Source organism: Lentinula edodes (genome assembly GCF_021015755.1).
Source record: "Lentinula edodes strain Le(Bin) 0899 ss11 chromosome Unknown C8R40scaffold_90, whole genome shotgun sequence".
NCBI lineage: Eukaryota > Fungi > Basidiomycota > Agaricomycetes > Agaricales > Omphalotaceae > Lentinula > Lentinula edodes.
The window spans coordinates 41,816-66,698 of NW_025764396.1; the positions used below are offsets into that span (position 1 = coordinate 41,816).

General features: G+C 45.9%; 8 protein-coding genes across 8 annotated transcripts; 3 read left to right on the forward strand and 5 right to left on the reverse strand.

Annotated features, from left to right (window-relative positions):
• Positions 1-1,882: 1,882 nt before the first annotated feature.
• C8R40DRAFT_1063722 (uncharacterized protein) lies at positions 1,883-5,177 on the reverse strand (the record flags this gene model as incomplete). Its single annotated transcript, XM_046225543.1, has 10 exons — positions 1,883-2,208; positions 2,280-2,767; positions 2,806-2,985; positions 3,038-3,173; positions 3,228-3,416; positions 3,465-3,865; positions 3,920-4,237; positions 4,293-4,486; positions 4,549-4,926; positions 4,983-5,177. Coding segments are annotated over 10 exons (2,805 nt in total), but the record flags the coding sequence as incomplete, so codon positions are not given.
• Positions 5,178-6,108: 931 nt separating this feature from the next.
• C8R40DRAFT_1178653 (uncharacterized protein) lies at positions 6,109-7,208 on the forward strand (the record flags this gene model as incomplete). Its single annotated transcript, XM_046232900.1, has 3 exons — positions 6,109-6,521; positions 6,585-6,635; positions 6,689-7,208. 3 exons carry the CDS (start codon positions 6,109-6,111, stop codon positions 7,206-7,208), a joined length of 984 nt encoding a protein of 327 aa, XP_046078857.1.
• Positions 7,209-7,543: 335 nt separating this feature from the next.
• Positions 7,544-8,364, reverse strand: C8R40DRAFT_1178654 (uncharacterized protein; the record flags this gene model as incomplete). Its single annotated transcript, XM_046232901.1, has 6 exons — positions 7,544-7,673; positions 7,729-7,954; positions 8,062-8,139; positions 8,190-8,231; positions 8,281-8,286; positions 8,343-8,364. The coding sequence occupies 6 exons, from the start codon at positions 8,362-8,364 to the stop codon at positions 7,544-7,546; spliced, it is 504 nt and encodes a 167-aa protein (XP_046078858.1).
• Positions 8,365-8,642: 278 nt separating this feature from the next.
• On the forward strand, positions 8,643-11,936 carry C8R40DRAFT_1178655 (uncharacterized protein; the record flags this gene model as incomplete). The annotated part of the gene is made up of 5 exons (XM_046232902.1): positions 8,643-8,849; positions 8,907-9,328; positions 9,395-9,523; positions 9,577-9,683; positions 9,742-11,936. 5 exons carry the CDS (start codon positions 8,643-8,645, stop codon positions 11,934-11,936), a joined length of 3,060 nt encoding a protein of 1,019 aa, XP_046078859.1.
• An 851-nt stretch (positions 11,937-12,787) lies between these two features.
• On the forward strand, positions 12,788-13,545 carry C8R40DRAFT_1178656 (uncharacterized protein; the record flags this gene model as incomplete). Its single annotated transcript, XM_046232903.1, has 4 exons — positions 12,788-12,821; positions 12,881-12,959; positions 13,018-13,141; positions 13,195-13,545. The coding sequence occupies 4 exons, from the start codon at positions 12,788-12,790 to the stop codon at positions 13,543-13,545; spliced, it is 588 nt and encodes a 195-aa protein (XP_046078860.1).
• Positions 13,546-15,752: 2,207 nt separating this feature from the next.
• On the reverse strand, positions 15,753-16,626 carry C8R40DRAFT_1063735 (ferritin-like domain-containing protein; the record flags this gene model as incomplete). Its single annotated transcript, XM_046225545.1, has 2 exons — positions 15,753-16,329; positions 16,385-16,626. 2 exons carry the CDS (start codon positions 16,624-16,626, stop codon positions 15,753-15,755), a joined length of 819 nt encoding a protein of 272 aa, XP_046078861.1.
• Positions 16,627-19,052: 2,426 nt separating this feature from the next.
• Positions 19,053-20,128, reverse strand: C8R40DRAFT_1164226 (farnesyl pyrophosphate synthetase; the record flags this gene model as incomplete). The annotated part of the gene is made up of 6 exons (XM_046230462.1): positions 19,053-19,096; positions 19,145-19,254; positions 19,308-19,397; positions 19,475-19,767; positions 19,820-19,957; positions 20,009-20,128. The coding sequence occupies 6 exons, from the start codon at positions 20,126-20,128 to the stop codon at positions 19,053-19,055; spliced, it is 795 nt and encodes a 264-aa protein (XP_046078862.1).
• A 113-nt stretch (positions 20,129-20,241) lies between these two features.
• Positions 20,242-24,877, reverse strand: C8R40DRAFT_1137406 (uncharacterized protein; the record flags this gene model as incomplete). The annotated part of the gene is made up of 6 exons (XM_046229429.1): positions 23,530-24,877; positions 23,068-23,165; positions 22,410-22,900; positions 21,947-22,347; positions 21,207-21,881; positions 20,242-21,154 (listed from the first exon to the last, which is right to left on the reverse strand). Coding segments are annotated over exons 1-6 (3,020 nt in total), but the record flags the coding sequence as incomplete, so codon positions are not given.
• Between the last annotated feature and the right edge of the window lie 6 nt (positions 24,878-24,883).

The following is a 24,883-nucleotide window of genomic DNA, read 5'->3' on the forward strand; positions in this document are numbered from 1 at the left end:
TGATAAGGTATAGACGCGTGTCAAACGCAAATCTAAAGAAGGCTGCGAGTATAGGAGTCGGGTCTGACACCAGGAAAAGCGACGTCGAGCCAACTACAGAGTGTCACTAGGAGAGATTTTATCGACGCGATAAAGAATCTGAAGAAAACGATTCCGTGGAGGAGGTTTTAGCCTAAACACGGGCGTTTTGATACCTAAATTGATAGAGATAAAGACCTCTCCTTGCTTTTACAAAAACCATGAAAGTTCGGACGAAGTCTATGGGACTGCTTTCAAAAACGCCTCGGCGGTCGTGATGAGAACAGGAGAGGGTTCGTAAGTAGAAAGAAAGGCTCGACAAATGATGTAGCGCATATTTACGAAACGGTGCGAGGAGTGCGAAAAGGATTGCAAAAGGCACAGAGGTTGCACACTTCGAACGAGCCAATCAAAAGAATTTACTGCAGGCATGAAAGAGCGTACTTGGTTCGGGCTTTACTCTGATGTGAATGATCTTTTCTGATTCTACTAAGGTTACTCACCACCCGAAGTTGTTTCGTCGCCATCAAGTTTGCCATGTAAAAAGCATCAGGAAGTTTCCTGGTTGGTGAGCAAGATAATCAATCTGCGTTCAACTTTTGCGGATGCAACGAGGTTACTGACAACGTTGGAGTGGAATGAATGGAAAAAGACTGAACGGTTGATATAATCGGGTCCACTGCCACTGGGGGTTGCTGGCTGTGCAGTTGTGCAATTAGGCCGTTACCGGCACGGGTCACCGTTTCAAGACGACCACATGTCAAAAATCCTACCTTTCCTCCTTTTTCCTTCCTTACCTTTCCTCCGCACAACTCTTACATTCAACGCACGCAACAAGCTTCAGAAATGATGAGGTTTTTACCGTTCGATGACCCATCAGATGATTATTAGGATGATGGAGATGGAAGCCTTAGAGACTTCACTACGAACCTTCAACTGTACATCACCTCAGAGTATGATATCTCTCCCAAGATCATGATTGTGGACCTCGTAAGGTATAAATAGTACTATAACGTCTGCGTCGTCGCCCTCTTTCCTGTCTGGACTATTCGATCCATAATGATTATCTCGGAAGGAATAACTGTGACAGTTGTTCTACCTGTTGCAGTACGTGTACAGTAATCCTCGTCCTCTTCTAACCTGATTCATTCGGGTCTCATTTTTGATGCAGTTGGAAGTGCTATTATATGGTAAGACCGTTTCACTGTAGAAAATAATTGGACTAAAATAAATAATTGGAAAATCATCTAGGCATCTTCATAGTGCTTTTTAGCCTCAGCATATACCTTTTCCAACAGAAATATGCTCCAGGAAGGCTGTATATCATTGCAACTGTCTTTTTCTTTTTACTTGCTACAGTGTCTATCATTCTGGATTTATTTTTAACTTGTTATATGTGGGGGGTGGCATATAGTGCAGCGGCAACGGTGCAGGCTGTTCTCGAATCTCTCTTTCTCATTGCTGGGTTGAGTGCCATGAGTATATCAGCTTTTTCCACCTTATAACGTCGTGATAATTGATGATTGACTGGTAATGCCAGTTAATAACAAAATTTGATCGGACAGGCTATAGCCACCCATTATATTTTCAATGACCACTGGCACTACCAGTGTTCCCTTATTTGGAATATCGACGGAGCCCTACAGCTCGCATTCCGGTATATTTCTTATATATACCCACAAATGCTAGACGCCCTATATCTGAGTATATCTGAGTATGAATAACCCTGCCAGATTTGGATTATTCGATTATTCTCTCATTTTTATCGATTTTTGACCCTAAAACTATATCTGGTGCTCAAGACGGTCAATTTTATGACGCCATATCTATGTATAACGGTATAATAGATACGGTAGATAACACACTAGTTCACAAATGCAAAAGAAGAGTCTGTAAGAGCGATACCTCCCCGGCCAGATGCAAGCAAACTACTCATACCCTCCCATTTTCGTTTGCATACCGTAGCCAGCTTGCGTCGAATGGAGGCTTGACGACAGGCGTAAGCGACTCGTCCCTCGAACCCTACGTTGAGAGGATCGTAGTCAACGTTGGATTCTCGACGCAAGTCCCATTCTACTGCCTCTGCTTCCAACATCTGCAATATTCTGCGCATCTCTTCCTGAATCAATAAACACTCCTCCTGCCACTCCAGAGCTTTGGAACGTGCCTTACAAAACGTGATACGTAGACCTGCCACATCGCATATAACCCAACAGTTAGCATTCCCAGATTGAGGGTGAAAGAAATTGAAAGCGACTCACAATCTGCTACATTTTGATCGCTCATAACATCGCTAGGAGTTGCAAGCCAAATCCAAGAAACATAGCCTGCAGCCCGACCATCTATTTTATCTTCTAAACGACCATCGGGTTGACGAAGATCTTCCTGTTTCAATGGTCGAAGCGAGTCCATCCACGAAGAATTCTTGCCTAACGTCGCACCATATTTCGACAGCATGTCATGATGAATTCTATACCTTGCAGCGCAGGCATTGATGTTGTTATCCAAGGTGTCCATAACTGCAGCTGATCGGGTACCCTGGCGTTGACCGTGGCCATAGTCACGCTTATAGTTGATGACGGAAGTTCGGGAGAGTAAGCTTTTTCTGATTTTCTCCACCTCATCATGAGCAGCAGCAAATCGAAGTCTCCACTCGATATCGATCAGCCGAACATCGCAAGTCTCACCTGCGTCAAAAACGGCACCTGGGAGGAACAAAGGTATATCGCCAGCAGCAGAGTTTTCTAAACTCAAGGTCAAGCAAAATTCTTCATATATGACTGCAACGTACTGGACTGATTTACATACTCAGCACGCAGCAGCGTAGTCCTGGGCATATATAATGCTTGAACCCCAATCCAAGCATGGATGCGACTGCGCAAGTTTGTCGAACGTTCCACGATTTTTGCCAGCTGAAGCGATGTCGGATGATTTCCCAGTGCCATGTGATCAAAAATAAGGCGTCGCCTAACGTGAGGGTTAGTGAATCAAAGTAACTTATATCCATAAAACAACACACTGCTGCTCTTCAAGTTCTAGGCCTTGTATGACAAGCGCGGTGGGAGTCATTTGCTTCAACAAGCCCGGCTTCGGATGAATAGCCGATTGGCGAGCCAATGCAGCATCCTCCTTTGCCAGTTCCAACCGAATTTGACCTAATTGCAAGGCTGAAGGGAATGTATGAATTCTCAGATTTTAAACAAAAGAACATTGGATCTTACGTCGAACAGATGATACGTAAGGGTTTTGTTTCGAATGGTCGTCATCCCAAGCCCTGATTTCACTTCGCCACTTCTTCATCTGATCCTGGTTGAGACTCTCACAAAGTTCTTCGTATGCGATCACATGTGCTGCTCTTTGTTCTGCTGCATGGACTGCTTTATTAAACATAGCAAGAGCTGGAAAGATGGTCAGTAAAGAACAGATCGCAATGTGAAGATATATACCTATCGTTATCCGCTTCCTATGATTCCTATCGTTCCAGTGATCATCCATCATGTCCCACCTCCCGCCTGGACCCATCTTTTTACTACTCCCTGCAAGTGAATTGGTTACGGCCCAAACTCTCTCCACTCCTTCACCATCTGTTCTACCTGTTCGCTTCGCATACCCAAAGGCATATTTGTGCCGACAAGATTCCTGGTGGCCCATGAGGTGAAATTTCGGGATCAAGAGTTGTAAGTTTGCGGGATCAACTTGGTCAGGCAGGCTGAGGTGTCCTCCGTATGAATCGATGCGTGCCCTGAGCTTCTTTGAAAATTGACACATAATGTCATAAGAGATGGTCAGGTTCTTTGGACAGTTTATTTGGAGCGACGATAACAATACATAATCCATAATGATATATCTGGAGTCTAGGTGAGTGACAGGAATTGACTGAAAAAAAATGCAGATAACGCACTCCTCGCCGAGCCGTAAGTCTGCTACTGATTGGGGTAAAGTACATTCATGTCGCGTACAGCTTGCCATTGCAATACCAGTCACTGCCAGATTTTTTTCGCCTCGTTTGTTTGCTAGCTTGATCGCATCATGATCGTTACAATCCGAAGTTTCTGTCGGCCACTTCCCGGACATTTTCAGAAGATGACACTGGAATTCGTGATCGTCACAAAAAAAGGCAGAGCCCTTGTTGAAACTCGGATCCTTCGCTTCGCTTGAGATGTTGAGTCTTGTGCATCGAAAATTGGCATCGAGTCCTTCGAAGCGCTTGTATAACCACCTTTCATCGAGAGTCAAGCAAGCAAATTTTTGAAAGGCAAAGAATGAGGACTTACTCCTTCTCAGGATCCACAGGGTCGTCGAGACTCGGCGCATTTTTTCCAGGATGAGCACAAGCTAGACATTTCACAGCTAGTAACCCAGGCTTCAGAGCCAAAACACCTTCAGGGTTATGACCTTGCCCGCTTCGCTTCAGTGTCATGAGAAATCGCCACTGTCGAATCATTCCGAGAACTTCTCGAAGCCTATTCTGTAGGTAGGAAAACATGAGCTCAAGCCACAGCGCAGACATGCATCGAAGACTAGACTTACTGGAGGTACAAAAGTGCCTATATTGTTTGTGACACGCTCGAGAGTTTGATAATATTCTGAGACTGACGCCTTTGACATGAAGGAAAGAATTTGGAAGAAGTTCAAAAATTCGAACGTTGCAGCTGTTTGAGGGTGAGTGGTCGTGGCAGGGAGTAAGCCCGCCGCCAGAAGTTGTCGCCGGTCTAGATCACTGCCCTTCTGACACGAACAGAACTTGATTGATGCCGCATGAATGCGTTGAACCCCGATAATCGTGAATAGTCGTGGCTTATGATTGATCGCTTGCCAGCATGGCGACGTTGCCGAATGTGGTCCGAGGTGAATAACGAGGCCAAGACTACTGAGCTCCAATGATTCGAAAAAAGTTCCATTCCAGGCCTAGAAAAGGCATAAGTTTGGTCAACCACACGTATGGACCTTAACGAATGACTTACTTGAATGATATGAAGAGGGTTCTGTTCATGATTACTGACTATACACTCGGCACACCAGAGGTTTGAATCAAAGCACTCGGTGCATCTGAAGCTCCGGAGGTTGGGTTGTTGATCGTCAAACGCTATCCCACAGGGACAAGCTGGTTTTGGAGATGGTCCTCTTCCCTCATGTTGCAGAAGCTCATGAATATATTCTTCGACATGGTTTGCATGCCAATCGCGTAGTTCCTAGAAATGCAAATAAAGTCAGCGAGATGAAGGCAAAACACAACAACGAAAAGATGGACTTACGTTCGATGCCTTACTGCTCTCCAGCGAAGTATTGACAACCTCTTCGTTTTCGTTGAGGTCACCGGATAATGCAGGGTTGTCGAATGCGTATCTGCCCATTTCACTCGGCGAGAAGTCTGTACATAGGTACTCGTTCGGCGCAGCGTGAGTAACATAAGGATGAGACGCGGCATCAATTATGGGAGGCTCCACTGGCAGAGAGTACAAGAACTCCGTAGGGACAACCGAACGAGAACTGACGACACGATGACCAAGGGATACCTTGAAAGAAGGCGCCGCATCTCGATGTCGGATAGAGGCATGTTGGGGATTGCTTGGAAGAAAGGTTGAAAGGAACTGTGTACTCGGCTCTTCCAAATCGCGGAGGTCAGAAAGATAATGAGAATCGAAACCGTCAATTGGCTTTTGGCGTTGGCGCGGCATGGCTGAGACTATGAATAGAGCAGCGTGATATACAAAGGATGCCATTGCTTTTTCAGATGTACTGGCCAAAAACCCCGTCGAAGAAGTCGAAGAAAGAGCATCTGCGAATCCCGTAGTGTCTAAGAAGAGTCGTTTGACTAAATCAAGAATCGATGGCGGCAGAGCATCTGTCAGGTGGACTCTCCCATGGTTCTTGGCATACAGGAGGTTTGACGCGTAGCAGAATAAGAGGTGATTTTGCAAAGGCGTGGCATTGTCAACTGGATTAGAGAAGCACTGAAACCCCCAGGAAACCCACATGCTAGGTCCAACTAGCATAGTATGAACTAAATGCAGTTGAACCAATGCATAGAAGTTTCAGAGGCTTACCAGAAGAAGGCGCACAAGTACGCCATTTCCTGGTTACATCGGAATGTTAAGAACTAATAAGCTGACAAAAAGCTCCGTTATTGCAAGCGAGGCGGACAAAGTAAATGAAGACCTCACCGCGGCACAAAATTTGGTCTCTGGTGGTCATCCTCATGCGGGCTTACCTACCCCCCCTCAAACACCCACTTCGAAGGCACCCATGAGTCCTACGTCTGTGCCATGCAAAATACCTTTACTGAGGGCGATCTCGAGTCCTACATCTGCATCACGCAAGACACCTGGACCGAAGGAGACCAAGAGCCCTACTAAACCAAAGGCGTCGACTACTTGCAAAAAAAAGATGCGTGCGGCACCCGCAACTGTGCCGCCCAAGACAGGGAGTTCGAAAACAATCAAAAGTCTGAAATTGCCCAGGCAGCGGTCAAAAAAACATCGACATGGTGTCAACAAAAAAGGGTGAGTGCCGCTCTAATCGTTTGAAGGAGGAACCGGTTTTATCTATGGTTCCCTTGTTGCTAGGCCCAAGCACGACGCTCCGAACCTGCCCGCGCATTTTCTACTTCCTCCGAGGTGAGTATCAGGGCACTTTTGTAGATGACTGTTGATGACCCAAATGGATGTAGCTCGCCGCTGGTGCGTTCATCTAGTCCAGATCCGGGGTATACTTCACCTAGTACTATGTCTATGTTTGTGTATACTATTTTGCTCATTATACGTTTCTCTGACAAAAGTTCAAGGCCATCACGTCGTCCTGTGTTGATGACTCAGTTGTTATTCACCATGGAGAAAGTTCACGAACTCTATGCAGATTTTAGGACGCTTTGTGGTAACTCTCGTCGAAAGATCTTTGAACCTCTTTACCAGGAGTTCATGCGCTTGGAGGAATTCGACTCGATCGATAAAATCGAAGTAAAGATCAAACTTTTGTTGTCCCAGATGGAAATTCGCAGGCAACAGATTGTTTCTATCGCCAAGCCGAACGAAGAAGGTGCAGTTAATGAGGTGATTGCTTATGTGGCAGAAATGGATGCGTGGAAAGAGGACATCGAGGACTTTATGCATTGGGCATTCATGGGCCGGGATGACTTGCAACACCAACTCTTTTCGGCGAGTGGCCGGCTTCGACATCTCCTCTCTAGGTGAGCAGGATGTGAATTTATACGTCAATCTGTACCTCGCGAATATCTTCTTGTACGTTAATATATATCTTGTGTACCCTTGCTTTATGTGCCTGGTGTTCCCTGCTGTTCCTTGTACTGTGTACCGAATTAAAGTGCGATTTTACCAACAGTATTGACGTATGTAACTACAGCAATTGTATTTCATTTCATTTTGCATGTGAGTACAAGCAATTGATTGAAGCAACAAGATAACGACAAGAACGAACTACGATGGGTTTTTGAGCTACGACAAGAGCTATGACAAGGAAGTTAAGAAGCTCTGCGGTAAACATATGACTATGGAAATGGCAGATTTATTTAGCTGGGACCAATCATTTTCACGCGGTTGTTCATCACAGCATCGACATAGGATGCATCAGCCTCAACGCGAGAGGGATATTTTGTGTAACAAGCTGGTATGCCTGTGACAAGTGGCTGAACTTCACTCCTTTGAACAACAAACGTATGTAAGCCAGAAGAAATTAGGGAAAGTAAATCCTTACCATTCACGAAATACACCCGTGTTTCGTCCAACTATTACCGCATAGTGCGGCCCTTCACTTGGGTCCCGATGACATACACAGTTACAATCGTTTTGACAGATTGGACCGCGAGTCATACGATGTTCACTGGCAGATGAAGGACTAGCTTTGTTCGCCGTGTCCGAGCCAATTCCGGTGGGAGCCGAGTTCACGACAGGGGTAGGCGTTTCCCCGGTACGCGCAATATCTGATAAGAATATCAATTGAATCAGTCTTATGGTGGGGAAGATTTAGTGTGGTACCTGTACCGAGAATTGAGTTGTAAGGCGAGAAAAGAAGATCAAACATAAGTACCTGTGGGGGTAGGGTTAAGCGCCACTGGAAGATCCATAGTACCGGGACTTCTTTGAGGTGCTGAACCGTCATTCAAACCTGGGTGTCATTGAAAAAATTGGAAAAGCAAGAGGAAAGAAGTCACTTACTGTCGCTGGAACCGGGTTGACTGGAGACAGTGTTCGTCGAACCTGAGACATTTGTTTCCGCCAAAATTGTTCCATCGGAAAAACAACTTACTAGCGACTATCAAAGATGGCTATCAATATCAATGGGTCTATCAGTGATTGAATATCACCTACAATGCGTGATGAGTGCGTTCATTGCTTCTGCGGCATTCTGCAGAATTTCCGCGGTAGTAGCAGGAGGGTGAGAAGGCGACGAAGTCATTTTCAGATAGTTTGAATGTGGGATGTTCAACGTTCAACTTCGAGGTAAGTACTTGGAATCAACAGATCATGTGCTACTGTACAGTTATGCCTCGGATAAACCCGAGATTGATCAATTACTGACAAGCCGTACAATTCATAATTTCGACTGACAAGCTATTACAAGTGATAACAGGCTATAACCTGTTATAACACTATTGACTGACAAGCATTATGCCGTTGACCAAGGACGAAAAAGCCTGGGCGGTGGAGAAATTGTCTTCCTTTGTCGATCATCAAAACAGGAAAGTAGTTGCTGATTTCTGGCCTCCTCTGCGCGCTGCTTTCTTTTCGAGGTTCCCATTGGTGACCGAAATTAGTACTGATGTAGACGCTGAGACTCGCGAAGCGTTAGGGCGGCAGAGTGATGAGAAGTTCAAGGTAGGTTTGCTCATTGATAACTTGAGTCTTGGTCTCATTATTTACCTGTTTGGGCAGGCGCTTAGAAACTTTCTCAACAACCACTCCCTTAACAATAGTAGCCGAAAGTCTCGTGCTCAGGCCCGAGAAGCGGTAAAAATCTACATTGGCGGCTCTCATTTGACTGCTACCAAGTCGAAAACGTCGAATCGCCACCACAAGAAGCAAGAAATCTATTCTCGACTCTACTACAATGCGGAATGCAAGACTCAGGTTGACCTTGAAATCACGAATTTGGGCGAGTCAATCTCTAGAAGTGAGAGGATGAAGATTCGCAATAAGTATATTAACGCCGGATGGGAAGCCGCTCAGCAGGATCCAGTGAAGATGGAAGCCATAGAGGTCTTGGCGAAATCTGAGAAGGAGGAAGTACCTCCAGCCGCTATGCCGACCGTAGCATCTGGCCAGCTCCGCCAATTAAAGGGAATGGAACATGTTGAGTGAGTTGTGATCGTCCATTTTTGAGTTCCTGTCTCCATTATTTAATCATTTTGGTGCTTCGTCAGATTTATGCGCAATCTGGACATGACAATCTCTGAGGTCTCTTTGAAGCTTGCGACACTCGGAGGACTTTGTACGATGTTCATCGCGGCAGGTTTGGATCCTGATAACAACAACAGTCTTCGTACCTACGGGTAGGCTTATTGTTCATTCCTTCAGTTCCTCCTGGCTTAATCAGGCTCTATAGGTTTCATGTTGGTCATGATATTCATGGTCAACCTTTTTACCGGGCACTCCCTGACTACAAGACGAGAGTTCTCCGACCATTTCTAAATTTTGCAGAACACGCACTAGGTAGGCGGGTCTTCTTTTGTTCCACACTCGGGTCGTTGAATTGTGCTTAATTTGATAGCCGGGACCGTTGACTGGCTGAAAGAGAGTGCTCAGAGCACTCCTGAGACTGGACCGGCCCTCGTATCTCCTGTCTCTGAGGATGCCGCAGTTCCATCAACTTCGACCCAACCTCCACCGGTTACGCCATCCTCTGTGGCACCAGCAGATTCATCGACAGTTGTATCTCCTTGTCCAGCATCAGTCGAGTCCGACTCACCCGGTTTGCCAGCTGTACCCGCTTTTTCAGCATCGCCTTCTGCCGCGGATGCAGTACTCGCAGTGTCAGGCTTGTCAACTGCGAGTCCTGCTCCGGTTGTAAATGCTGGTGCTCCAACTGCTGCTTTGTCTAAGGTGAATCCCTCTGCGGGTTCTTCTGCAGTAGTCAGTATTTCGGCTGTGACATCATCGGATGTGGTCAATTCTGCGCTTCTCCCTCAACCTCCGCCAGGTCCGATATCGTTGTCTAATGCATGCACATCGTCTGAGAGCATTGAAGCTCGGGCTACTTCGCCACTGCCAGTTTCATCCCAGCCTACAGAATCTTTTCCATCCACTTTCCCCCAAAGTCTTCTGCCTCAACCAGAGCCGATTGAAACCTTTGACCCAAAACGCAGTATCTTGTCAAATATGACAGACCTTGAATTTCAGGAACTCTCAGATGCCGCTTTGCGCAATGCCGAAGGATTTTCTAACGAGGATTGGGCTCATTTGTGGAACAACGGTGCTTTCAATCCTGAGACCAACTGTGAACATCCCGCAAACACTGGCTCCCCTCTTCCTGAAGTCCCTACTCCCAAGGAGCAGTTTGATTGCTCACACCTCTCAGCCTTTCCCGATGAGCAGTGCGGCGATTTCCCATTCCTCCCGACCTTCCCCGAACAGCCGTCGAATTTCTCCAGCTCCGATATGGTCACCAATTCTATAAATAATCTGCCACAGGTCCCGAAGTCATCGGCTGTGGTCGATCCGTTATCTGTCGGATCGACCACTTCACAGATTACTTTGGCTGTGATCACCTCGTTGAATGCTCTTCCCACTTCCTTGCCATCTACAGCATCTACTCTTGTCTCCCTTCTGGACTCAACTGGGACCACCTTGTCAAATTCGCTATCGGGTTCTTTGCCATGTACGCCATCCACCCTCGCCTCCGTTCTAGACTCAAACCCAGTCACCGGGACGATCTCACCAGATTCGCGAGCTGATTCTTTGCCATCTACGACATCTGCCCCTGTCTCCATTTTAGACCCGATGCTAGCCACAATTGATACTACGTGTGTTAACAGGGCGTCGACCGTTCTGCAAATGGTTGCTTCTGCTGAAAAGGGTTCACCGTTACCTGGAATGGACAATGACCTGCCTCCTTCCAGTACAAAACCTGTATCAGATCCCCAAGCCGCATCCATGACTGAGCCTAGTCGAGAAATTCCCACAAGCGACTACATGTCCAATCCTGCTATATTGTCCGAACCAATCTCTGATCCCATAGTGTCCAACCTTGCAGGACCTGCTCTCTTAGCAGCATCACTGGCGCAAAATCCTAACGCTCTCGCTCAGACACATTGCGATCCCTGGAATCCGGTCAACGATTTCTCGACCGGACCATCTGCTTCCAATATTCTCTTGGAAGTATCAACCAAAGGGAAAGGGTCTTCCAAAAGACACGGGATTTTGAAGAAGCGGCGCACTTCGAAGCAAGGTGGGACTGCAATCAAACCTGTGATGGCAAAGACGGTTGGTATTCTTAAAGCAGACAATACGTCGAAGGACAAACTTGCATCGACAGTTGGTACGCCAAAGAGCGACCCACCATCGAAGAAGATCACCTCCGTATCGACGGACAATGCACCAAGGAGTGACCCTGGATGGAAACAGGTGGTGTGTCTCAGGAAGATAAAGCTAGTTCTTCGTGCGCCTGGTGTTGGAGCCGTGCACAAACCCACACACAAAGCTGTCATTTCCCTGCAATCGACGAAGGAAAACATTCCTCCTCATCATTCGACAATTTCTGGGCCTGCTCCTCCTGCTCATTCTCAATCCGGCGCACCTGAAATAATAGATGATGGCTCTGTTCGTCCTCAGCGTGTTCGAAAACCTCTTTCACCTCGTGAGCCGATTACAATCAAGGACCGTAACGATCGAATGGCTACAGCAAAACGCCCAGCAGATGATCAAACTGTCAGAGGCTCGAGTTCCAAAAAGCGGAAGGTGAATTAAGCGGCTCTTGTGTCTTGCTAGCTACATACTTGATCTAGTTACCAACATAGTAGTGCCGACTTTCTTGTACGACCGACTGTCTCTTGTTATCATACGTATATTATAGCATTTAATGGTATCATTTTCTTGCGCATACTTACTACTGGCTGATAAGTAAATTTGATGATGTTCTCAGGAGATAATACTTTATCTATTACCACGATTTTCGGATCGCTGCCAAAATCTTTATCGGAATTTATTGGCTCTAATTAGTCTTAAATAATAGTCTTAATTAGAATATACCCAGAAAGCAGTTTTTTTGAAGGATTTTAGGGTATTCTGGACCAGTTTTTCGCCAGAGTGGCGCGCTACGCGCGCTAACAACGGCGATTCGGATGTCCTGGTACCGTCAGTGGTGATAAATTTTACAACGTATGACTATAGCCAGTCCCATCAAAAAACCTTATGGACTGGCAGGGCCACTTCATTTTTTACAAAATCTATGTTATAGGCTCCTTTTTCATACTAACCTTAATTTGAATAGTATATTTTCTGATGTCATGTTGGTAAGCTTCTTGCAGTATTAATGCAGGTCCAATCTTATCAATGGTTCTATACTGTACAGATACATCGCTGCTATCGACTTTGGAACTCAAGAAAACGTGTCATCATTCTCCCTATCCTTGGTGTACTTGGATGCTTCAGTAAGTACATGTTCATTGCAATTCGTGCTCATTGCAATTCCCATACGAACTTATTACAAAGTCTTTTGGTTAGTTACAATCATTGAGAGAGGAGCTTCCGGTGCCTTTGAGGGCATAGCCCTTGCGGACTCCCTTCGAGTTGTAATAATGATTTACATTTTTGCGACAATGGCTCAGAATCTCTACTTGTCCGGAATGATAGGTAATTTTGATGTGGTGGGGTCTGAGAATTTCTCAAACTTCTCATTTAATCATTGTTAGCTGGAAGAATATGGTGGTTAAATCGGAGGTTCAAAAAGCTATTTGCCAGTCGCCGTGGTCAAAATTTTTTAGGGCCTATGTCAGCTTGTCACATATCTATGTGCCCATTCTATTACTGATGCACTTTTGCTTTAAAGCCTGGAATCTGCATTACTCACTCCAATATTTCTTTTTGCGTGGCTGTTTCTGAATTTATCAATTGTTGGCCTTGCGGATGATGGCTTAGAAATTATAAGACCTTGCACATTGACTCAGGTTGTGGTAAGTGGTCTTTCAGAAAAAAAGATCAATAGGATTTAACAATTCACGTGTAGGGCATTGCATCTACAATGATTATTGTCCGTATCGGTCTTGGCATAGATGTTCTTGCCACGTCGCAGCCATATTCCACAATTGGGGTTGTTGAAGTGCAGGCTGCTGGACCAATGGATCACCCAGAGCAGAGCTGTACACAAACAGCCACTGCCAACACTGACAATATTCAGCCCTTTGAACTCAAGTATGAGGATCCCGAAATGCAAGCTGCTGGACCCACAGCCATAGAGTATCATCCAGAGCAGACTTGCGTGCTCGCAGGCACTACTCACACCAACAATGTTCTCTCAATGATTCAACCCTTTGAGCTGAAGTATGAGCTTCCTATCGAAGCTCAAGCTTTGCCATAGAGGATTTAAATTACAGCGCAACTAGGTCAAAACCCACAGTCATCCTCCAACTACCAAAATGAACCCATAGCTGTCGAAGTATGTATGTATGTTCACATTCAAGTTATATTTATGCCTGTACTACATAGTAAAGTATCCTGTTTCAAGTTGTCTCATATGCTCAGCTATGTCACAGGCTAGCTGCTTTCCATTTGTATGAACATTTGCCTGATAAACGGAACAAGTGAACTTCGTTATGCCTCAGAGATATGATACAGGCTTCCTCTGTGTTGCTTACTTTATCACTCATCCAAGTACTGTATTCTGATCTCTGCTCAGCAGCATTGACCAGTAATTGACCATAATTATCTCGAGAGTTATTGGGTGGGACCCAAGAAGCGCAAATTATCCGGGACAGGCGAGGAGAAGGCATCATATTCGTCAAATTCATCCAATGAAATAGAAAGGATAATCGTCCCAAAACTTGGCCTGAGTCGCATGCCTCCAAGTCCAGGTTATTGAAGACTCTTGTCTTCCCGACTTTCTCCCTTGTATGTTCTCTATTGTGAGTGGTCAATCAGCGTGCGAGGACCGGATGAATCGGCCCTCGAGAATGAACAGAGGAAGATGTACGCTGAGCTCCACTAGATTTGTGATCTTTTTGGTATCTCTAACTCTCTGTAGTAGAATCCCATCAGGTGCAATTCCCTGAATTAAAGATACAAGCATGCATAGCCTCTATAATCCACCATGGTTCTCTCGAATAATACGCTGAATGTTCAAATCTTTTCCATCAGTGACAAATGTAACCTTCACACCTGCCTTCTCCTCCTCCTCTTGAGGCACACAGTATCCTCTCTCAAAATATCGGCGCCTTCATAGCAATCGACGAATTACAGCCTCGATTTTTGTTGGAGTAGATGCCTGACTCGAGGTATCCTGATAGCGTATTAGCCCGCGGCTGCTACGATGACCAAGAGAGCCCAATCTCTGATGATACACCGTCAGCGGCGCTGTGTGTATCTGACAGACATCGATGTTGAGGACTGTCGGGCTTGATGTGGTTCGTTCATGGATGGAGCATGCTGGCTGACGGATTTTTGGGGAGGAGGCGACGGTCCATCGCGTATGAGCAGATCCAGGTAGATACCATGCATAATGGAAAACTATTGAACAAACAACCTAGAAACAACCACCCAATAAATATGTAGGGAACTCACCAAAATCGTTGATTTCCAGCAACCAAGCACGCTCACTCGTCCGCGTCAGGTTGGATCTAGTCACGGAGGAAACAAGCAGGTATCAGTGGCGTGCGCAGCGTAGGAAGCAGTTTCGTGTCTGGTAATTCTGTATGGCCAATTTTTGTCGCGAATCCGTCTGCCAATCTGGCCTATTTGTCCAAGGAAAGTGACCCCGAGGATTTGGCTGGGACGATAATATGGCTGAGTTTTGAACTCTGCGGCATACTGTCCACTTGTGCTACATTGAGACCATCGAGATCATCGGAGAGCTACATCCTCGGGCCTCGATACTGACCAATTTCTGGGCCCTATCCCACTGCTTGTACTAGAAGTCCAGGAAGAACAGTGCCAGGAGAAGAACCCTGGGCGTAGGGATAGGATCCTATTCCTGGTCGATGTTCAAATGACTCGGATAACGACGTTGAACATGAGATCCGATTCGGACCAGGCAGTATCATTGACAGCAGGGCTCAACATGACGTGAAATTTCGTCCACAGTGAAGAACAAGTCCCGCCAATGGTTTGTCGCACAACTTCGTGTCTCGAACTGAATTAAGTGGGGTGGAGATTTAGACGTGATTTTGAAGCTGAGGAAAATAGCGTTCATTAACTTTCGTGTTAAAAGCGATTAGATATACGCACTGCATCGCGATATTCGGCAAGAACTATATGTGCGTGATATGGTCGATGAGATTGACGAATGCGCGATAACAATGAAGATTCAGTTTCGCAGGGGACAGAAAGTAATGTCAACTCGCAAATACTAGAAAAAAAAAACTCTTATTATTTCTTGGCGTTAAAATCGTGATGATTGCAGTAAAAACAGATAGTCATTGCGTATATAGATTGTCTGATGTACATACATGTAAATTGCGTGAAGGGTTCATGGATTTCATGAAGATAACAACGAGCGAAACGATACAAAAGATAAAATCGTAAGTAGAATGAGTACGCTCATGAAATAACATCCGTACCAGAGAAAGTACTTTACGCGATTTCTAGAGCGCCATTGGAATTGTAAGGGAACTGTAGCACCACTACCCCTGCGGTAATTGTCGAATCATCGACTGACACATTGCTACTCGTTAATACCGCGTACGAAGTACCCATGATGGTAGTGGGAACAACAACCTGTCCTCCCACAACTTGCACAAATGTCGGGGTAACCCCGCTAAGGAACGCAACATATTGCCCCTCAACAGTAACATTGTTGGCAGTAACTGTCGATGCTTGGCCTAGCGAAGCATTCGCAATGGTAAGAGAGGAGAAGGCGGTTACAGGCAAGGTAGGATTGGACGATGGGCACCCAGAAATGTATTGCGAAGCAAGCGTATAAGCTGCGTCGAGGCTAAGGGGCGTATCGAGAGCTCCGGACCACGCATTCTGATGGTTGACAGGTCCAGCGATCCAAGCAGCGTGGCGAGCTTCAGTGGAGAGAACGGCGGCAGCGGTTGTGAGATAATCACTGCTGGTGATGTACTGCGCAGCACCGACGAAGGCAGATACACAGACACCCGAAATAACTTCCGCCAGTGCAGCGAAGGTGGAAGGAGAAGTGTACGGGCTGCAGGACATGATAAGTAAATAATTGAATTGAACGAACAAAATGTGCGCCCTACAATGTATAGTTGCAGGCCTGGGCTGCGCCACTACCGATAGCATTGCTCAAAAGATCAACGTGAGCTTGTTGATGCTCAGCTATCTGCTCGAAACGAGCCCGGGACCACGTAGGGAGACTATCATTAACGAAGTCATCCTGAGTGAAGCTGTTCAAAGCGCCAGCGTAGAAAGCATTCTCGAGATTTTTGAAAGTGAGAACGTAATTGAGCAACGAAGTGTCATCAATGGTCGTGGAATTCATGGAACTGTCACGAGCTTGCGGAACGACAAACGCAGCAGCGGCGCCAACCAAGGTAGCGTAGGCAATCACAGAGGCAGATTTCATGATAGCTTGGTTTAGTTCGATCTGATTGGACTAAGAGAACAGGGGATGGGTTTTATATAACTTGGCCTGCTGTAGAGGATCTTACAATGAATTTAACCGCCAAGGACAAAAATCGTGATATCAGACTCACCTCTAGATCACCACTCAGACACTTCGAATAGGATCCATATCCTAAGTATTACTACTGAGTCTGACTCAGTGAAAAGTCTCACACTCATCCCCAGATGTTTTGAAATTTCGGCCTAGGATTTTAGACAAGTACGAGTACATCCTAGGGATGAATGACGATTAGAAAGACATGTTCGAGACTTTACCCCTCTCACCGTACTTCGAGCGCACGCATCAAACTGATTCTACCCCTCCTTTTTTACACAATCAAATCGGAAAAACGGGCGAGTCGAAACCAACGAAGAAGGCCGAAGTCGCAGCCAAGCGCTGGAACTTGAAGAGAATTTCTGAGGGAAGACCGCCAAGCTCTGTATCGATCATCGGATCCACGCTTGTAGAACCTAAAGCCGGAAAGGAAGATGCGAAAAGGCCGATGAATTTGAGAGGTAAAAGCTTCCCGGTGGTTTCGTGATTCGTCAGAGAAAGACTATGCGTGTTGCAGCGAGCCTGGGTGAGTGAAAGTATTATAATTCAAGTTTGTCTTCAAATCTCAGATGCACCGCGTAGTTGGACCGCTGAATGAATGAGTGTATCTGGTCAGTCGCGTAGTTGGACTGCTGAATGAATGAGTGTGTCTGGTCAGTACAACGCTTCGTCCTGAGAAGTATGAGTTACACACTGAAACAATCCCTGGAGCGTTCAAGCGCTTGAAAATGTTCAACCCATTAGCATCCTTCAGACAGGTGTCACCTGGTGTGAGACTAATGACCAGATGCCATCAGCGTTTGCGATATAGGCTTTATTAGACACCTCATACGCCCAGTAAATCAAGGTAGTAGCCTTTGCCAAAGGGGGTGGTTTGGCTAAGGCTGTTGTCATAGAGTACCACTATCTACCTATAGCGGAATAAAAGCTGGATATTTCATATAAACTCAGTAGTACTCTAACTTACATACACACTATATATATGCCATTGTATTCAATTCCCGACCTTGAGAAATTTACCCGACGTACACTTCCCGACGCCCGTACCCTGTGTACTTTCTGAGGCATAATAACACTTGCTACTTAAGGTACTACTTCTTTATCGTGGGCTTTACGTATATAAGTCATTGTTCCTACTAGGTAGTATTTTTAGGAGGGAGGACCAGCATTGGAGCTCGACGACGGTGTTCAGAAATGCGGACCGTGAGCGCTTATTTGCTGCCTCGTTGTTGTTGACAGCGAGCTCAAGGCAGAGCAATAGTGCAGACTGCCCTCGGACCTTGCGGGAACAGCTGGTAGTATATCTGAGCACCTCTTTGTTATCTGACTGTATTTAAATCATAGTAGAACGTTAGTCCACAAGCTGATCTTTGGTTAAGAGCTTGATTATATGTGAGTTCATTGTACTAAATGTTGAGCTCGAGCATACAAAAATAATCTGTGAGTCCCTAAATTCTGGTACAGTGCTCTGCACGCATACACGTCCAGCATACTACAAAATGAGATATATTGCAACTATGTGAGTAGTAAGAAGGCATGTCCGAGTACTTAAAATCAATGACTGTATTGTGTTCACATCCGTAAAGGTACTAAAGATTGTACTGTAGCCTATATAACTGCAATATATGTCATTTTGTAGTATGCTGGATGTGTATGCGTGCAGAGCATTGTACCAGAATTTAGGGACTCACAGATTATTTTTGTATGCTCGAGCTCAACATTTAGTACAATGAACTCACATATAATCAAGCTCTTAACCAAAGATCAGCTTGTGGACTAACGTTCTACTATGATTTAAATACAGTCAGATAACAAAGAGGTGCTCAGATATACTACCAGCTGTTCCCGCAAGGTCCGAGGGCAGTCTGCACTATTGCTCTGCCTTGAGCTCGCTGTCAACAACAACGAGGCAGCAAATAAGCGCTCACGGTCCGCATTTCTGAACACCGTCGTCGAGCTCCAATGCTGGTCCTCCCTCCTACAAATACTACCTAGTAGGAACAATGACTTATATATGTAAAGCCCACGATAAAGAAGTAGTACCTTAAGTAGCAAGTGTTATTATGCCTCAGAAAGTACACAGGGTACGGGCGTCGGGAAGTGTACGTCGGGTAAATTTCTCAAGGTCGGGAATTGAATACAATGGCATATATATAGTGTGTATGTAAGTTAGAGTACTACTGAGTTTATATGAAATATCCAGCTTTTATTCCGCTAGAGGTAGATAGTGGTACTCTATGACAACAGCCTTAGCCAAACCACCCCCTTTGGCAAAGGCTACTACCTTGATTTACTGGGCGTATGAGGTGAGAGACTAGTGCAGTGTTGATGCACCACGAACATTTATTATCAATGATGTCGGTCCCAACTTTACCGATCTGCGCAGGAACTCCAGCAAAGTCGAGAAAATCGTCTTGAATCTGAAAATATTCGCCCAGAGGAATAAGGATACTCTTCGCTACCTCGTAAGGAGCCACTGCGGAGGCGGAATTAGGCGGGTGTACAAAGTGGGAACGCAGCAAAATAGCATTGCCAACGCAACAGGCAAGTAGAAGGAGTAGAAAGCAGTTTTATAAACCACGATCATCGAGTGTCTATAGGTGTGTTGATGATAGTTAGCATACTATCTGTGGCTATCTGTGGACGCGAAAAGCTTGAAAAGGCTACGTACTTTTGTAATGAAAATTTGCTCAAATCAACTGCATCCTCTGGTGCGGTGATCAGGTCAATCAACTGCCCAATCTCTGTCTGATACGAAATCTCGTGGAACAATTCGAGCAAATCGACATAGTATGGCTCTTTCTTGAAATGACGTTTGAGTAGATGATAAATCGCTCCTTCGAGCATGAACGCGTCGTTCACAGCGACAAGGCCAATTTTCGGAACGCGATACCAGCACGGTTGACCTCGGCGAGTTATGGAAGAGTCCATGAGATCGTCAGTGACAAGAAAGAAAGCTTGAAGCTGCTTTGCGACAGTGAGAAATGAAGGATACATTATTTGTTCAGAAACATACGAGCTCGACGCCCCATCCTAATACAGCGACTTGGAGGTATTCTTCATCTGTCAACGGACGGCCCTTAAGAATTTCGACAGTGTCCACCACTGACATTCCACGGTTCAACTTTCCACCGGGAACATTGTAATGCAAGTTCTGATAAAACGGTCAGATGCAAATGCAAAGAATTGTTTTTCGGAAACAGACCTCAGAATACCACTCCTGAGCCTCTGCTGGCATTCCGCAAGCCTTCAAATGAGCCAATAGCTCATCGTGAATCACGTTCCAAACGCCTTCAAACTTGGCTCTTCGTGTGGACTTATCCATTTGTACAAGTACGAGTGAGTAAAAAAGTGAGGGCGACGAGTTTTATTCACGACAAGAAGAAGAATGTGAGACGAGCTCGAAATCAGGCCATATGAACAAGAGAAGCATCAGAAACCTAAAAAAAGTAATTTCGTATTTATGTAAATGAATTATTATGATATTATCTGGACAATGATACTTGGATACATCCCAGCTTTGAAGATTTGAATAGCAGAGATATATATTTGTCACAACTGTAGAAACCCCAGGCCCCAAAGAAAGAGTGAAAAGTTCGAAGAGTTATGAATATTGGAACGTGATATAACATCGTATATGCAGGTCTAACCTTCTTTTATTCATTCATCATCCAGCTCAGACCTGACCTCCCTGGTTGTGTATTCGAAGTCCCACATTGGGCCGAAGGAATGCAAAGTGAAGTATCCACCGTCTCCGTTGACGGGCTCGGTTCACTCGCCACCAAGGGTCCGGATATCGTTGAACTAGCAGTCGGATTAATCAACGACCCAGATGTTCTTGTTGGAGATGCACTTCCTGCATAAGCGTTGGGATGGACAGTTCCTACGTTTAATTGGACCAGTGAATGATCATGCAAGGGAGCAGGTCCTGGATGCGAGCCAAGTGATGATCGACTTGACCAATCGAGTAGCCCGCTCGATTTTAGCGAAGGGAGTGTTGTTTTTTGCATTTGCAATAGCGGTAGCTGATTTTCCGACCCGATATATGTGGAGGAGGCAGAGGAGACAGGGGCAGATGAGTTGGAGGTCTGGGAATCTAGCACTGGCTGATGAACATGTCCGTGCTGATGAGTGGTAAATGGAGGCTCGGCACTCAAGAACGTAGCATCCGCCATTTCCGTATCTCCCAGTTCGCCATATTTCCCGGTACGAGTCGGGGAAGCTCCCCAATGATTTCCGGCAAGTTTATCCATCCGAACCCCGCAGAACTCTTCAAACCCGTCCAATCCTTTCTGAATTTTGTCATCATCGCGATGCATGTATTTCATGAGAGGCCATATCCAGGCGCCCACTGACAGTAATAGAGTGAAAACGACGGATATGCAACTAGGAATGATACTCACTGGCGGCACTGTACGCAGCGCGTTCACCTAAAGTTTCCAGCACACTGTCTAGCCTTCTAACACCCCAATCCAAATCCGTCTCGCCAGGTCTGTCTTTTCTATGCTTCACCTTCCACCAATTAGGCTCCGAATCAACTTGATTGATTCCAATTCGTGCGCCTCCATTTGATGCCATGGACCCTGTATAATCGACAGCCTTCATGGTTGTAGAATCTTCGCGATGTGGCCAACTCTCGCCGTGCACAGCCCGCCTTCCCATACCTAATCCCATGATACAGCTCGCTTCTAAAAGTGCTATGAGACAAAAGCACCATGCACCAGTATTTGAATTTGTTTCAAGCATGCTTTTCTGTACTACCACATTCTCGCCCTCATCCCAGCGAAGAAAAGAAGGATGAGATTCATCCCATACGGAGAAAAGTTCATGATCCTCTACAAGGGCAGAACTAAAAGAGGCGCGAGCTTGATAATGGCGGACGTGATGCTTGGAGAAAGATATTGGATCACTTTTTGCCGCCTGGAGGGGAGGCTGGTATAACCCATCCAGTGTGCGCTCAATTTTGTTGTATATACTGAGGATTCTAATTGTCTGAGCAAGTTCTGAGCCCGTCGCCGTAGCCTTATGAGACGGTAGATGTGTTGAAGGCAAGGGCGCAGAAGGAAGGTAAAGATACTCTAAAAAGAAATTCTTGAGAAGCTGTCCAACATTTCAAAAACGTAGGTCACATAGGGAAACTCACCGGGTAGACACTCGTGCACTGCCCCCATCTCGAAACTCGTCTCGTCAACCGGTAAACGAACGCGTAATTCTTCCGAACTGAAGCCTATGAACCCATTCGAGAAAGCACGCTTGGAAGGGGAAAAGGACATAGAGGCATTATAATGAGAAAATGGGGGTGAATCAAATGATGGGTCAGTCGTCGTACTCGTGAATTGAGGTAAAGAGGCGGCATTTGTTGACGGCTGTGAGCCTCCTGTGGACTCGACGCTACCTTGCGCATCAGTATGATGCGATGAGATTTCGCCATTAAGATTTCCTCCACTATGATATCCTCGCCCACTACCTCCTCGTAACTGGCCCTCACCTTGATAGTAAATTTCTCGCATACAATCCAATATGTATATAAGCCAGAAGATTCTTCTGTCAAATTCACGTTTAGTTCATGATTGCCAAACTGACCTTCAATAGTTGCGAAAACTGACCTTACGCATTCCTTTTCAATGCTCTCCTCGATGAATGCCTGGCTCGGTACAGGAGTTAAAAGCGGATATGTAGGTTTGTGTACGCCAAGCTCTTGAAGCATCTGAAGTGTGAGTTGACGAAATCGTTCTCCTTGAGGTGAAATCAACTTCGGATCCTGATCAGTAGAGCCTCCAGCACGCGTAAAATTGCGAGCAACGGTCGAGGGTTTCTGCTCCCAGGCGAGTAATTCATATACTGTAAGAAGACAAAGCGTCTGAGCTGTGTAAAGCGAAGCAGGAAGGACCAGAACTCCGCGGTAAAGATCGTCCGTGCTCGAGGGCTCTGCTGCGGCATCTCTGCTTTTGTCGGTACTATGATCTGAGTTGGAGTTTTTCGGAATTTCGAACATCAACCTCACTGCTTCATCCGCAAAATGTCTTCCCGATAAGCGCCGCGGAGTTGCTGCAAGTGATGGCTGTTTGGAATGTCGAGATGCAAGTGCACAGACAGCCTGTGTGAATATCGGTGACCAAAGATCAACGAAAATAATCAGTCAGCTGGCTGGCTTTCTGATGTAAGAAGGATCAACAACGCCGATAAAAACGCGGAGAAGGGTTGAAGTATTCAGAAACGACGAAACGCAAGAGAAAAAAGTTTGGATAATGGCGCAACACTTACATACAGCAGATACATCGGCACCTGGTTCATTGTAACCGCATTTGTGAAAGATGGTTTGTGTATTATCATGACCATGGGATGTGAATGCGTGAAGAAAACTAGGGCGAAAAAAATTAGTAACCAGGGGAGCACAGATAAACAAGCTGCAGGGATTTGAAGGGCAATGTGAAATTTTTGTATGTTTTACAGAATACAAGGCGGAACGCCGTACCAAACATTATTCGCTCAGCGCAAAGAGGGGTCCTGAGCACCAGAAAATCTCAGAAGGCGCAATTTGATTGAATGACGAAACAGCGGGAAACGTCCAATTACCCTGTATACAGGAGCAAGCGCAAAGATTTGGTCACGGGTGACGTTGAAGGGTTCACAGAGAAAGAGGATATGGAAATGCAAAATGGAATTTAGAACTGAGGGAAAATAACAAACTGTGGACTGAGTAAAACATAGTAAGGAAATACGCACGATTGGTCAATTCTCGCGTGAGTGCAGGTTCCAGTACGATGGATGGCCGCGTGGCGTATCCGCCCAGCGGGGTCGTTTCAAAAGTAGTACTCCGATGTCCAGGAAGATCGACAGTTTGCTGGTACTCGTTTTCCCTGGCCCAATTTGTATCGAGTGATACCGGTGAAGCAAAATCGGTACTATCTTGTCTTTGACGTTTTCTGGAAAGATGTTCTGGGTGAGAGAGTATAGAAGACGACTCGTTGCCATCCCACTCATGCCTAGGAACGGACGAAATTGCATAGAGGTTGGAAGAGGAAGATTGGGTAGAATATGAATGTTCATGTGAAGAGGAGGGAGGCTGAGTCTGTTGTGGATGAGGGAGTAAAGGAGGGAGCGATGGCGGTGGAAGATAATAAGGTGGGCCAGCGTGTCCATATAAGCTGTGCTGAGGACGAAATGATCTACTTCCTATAGAGGGATTCGCATCCTGAGCGCCCATGTGTTGCGTTCTCTCGATGGGATGCTGTACATTGCTCCCTGTACCTGCATTAGGTGGGATATTACCAGGACCTATAACGGCAGCCCGAGGTGCAGGTACGGTTCTCCCACTGGAGTCTGTATAGATACATGGTTTACTGGCGAAATAGCAGTTGCTACAAGGTGCAGTTCCGTCGCATCTTCGCTTGCTCTTATGGCAAGAATTACATGCTCGCGCAAGACGCTTACGCTTTGGGCGGTCTGGCGGGAGCGCAGGGACCACTTGAAGAGGTGGGAGAGGCGGTGCTGAAGTTGCATCTGGATATGAATGCGATGATGAAGAAGGCGATGGCGCAGAGGAAGTTGAAGTTGGAGGATTTAGTGACTGGTTAGATGATTGATACAGCGCTGCGGAATTCGAACTGGTGAATGACCCGCTAGAATCACGAGACATATCTCAGACTGTGAGCTTCGAGGATCAAGGAGGCCGAGGAATCGTCCAATTGCCAAAGATTGGTGTCAAAGCGTGGACCTTTTCCTGCTTTGAGACCGATATGAATTCCGTAACAAAACCTGCGCTCGACCAAGTTGGCGTTGAGCTACTACCCAACCTTATGCGGTCCACTGTTTGGAATTCTTCGTTCCTTTTTGATCGTTCTGGCACTTCGTAGCCACGCCTTCTCACTCTTCTTCTCGAAGACTGAATCCAGAACAAAATGGTTACGTTATTATGGCAAAAATGTTCGCAGTGTTATTGACCGAGCGCAATAGTAGCAAGAGCAGCCAGCTTTCCTGGTGATGGTCGTGATCGAAGTACAGAGTCAAGTTCGAACGCCAGTTTGGTCTTGACTGGGTTGACCATGGAGATCAAGGATGTGGGAAAATAATCTCATTT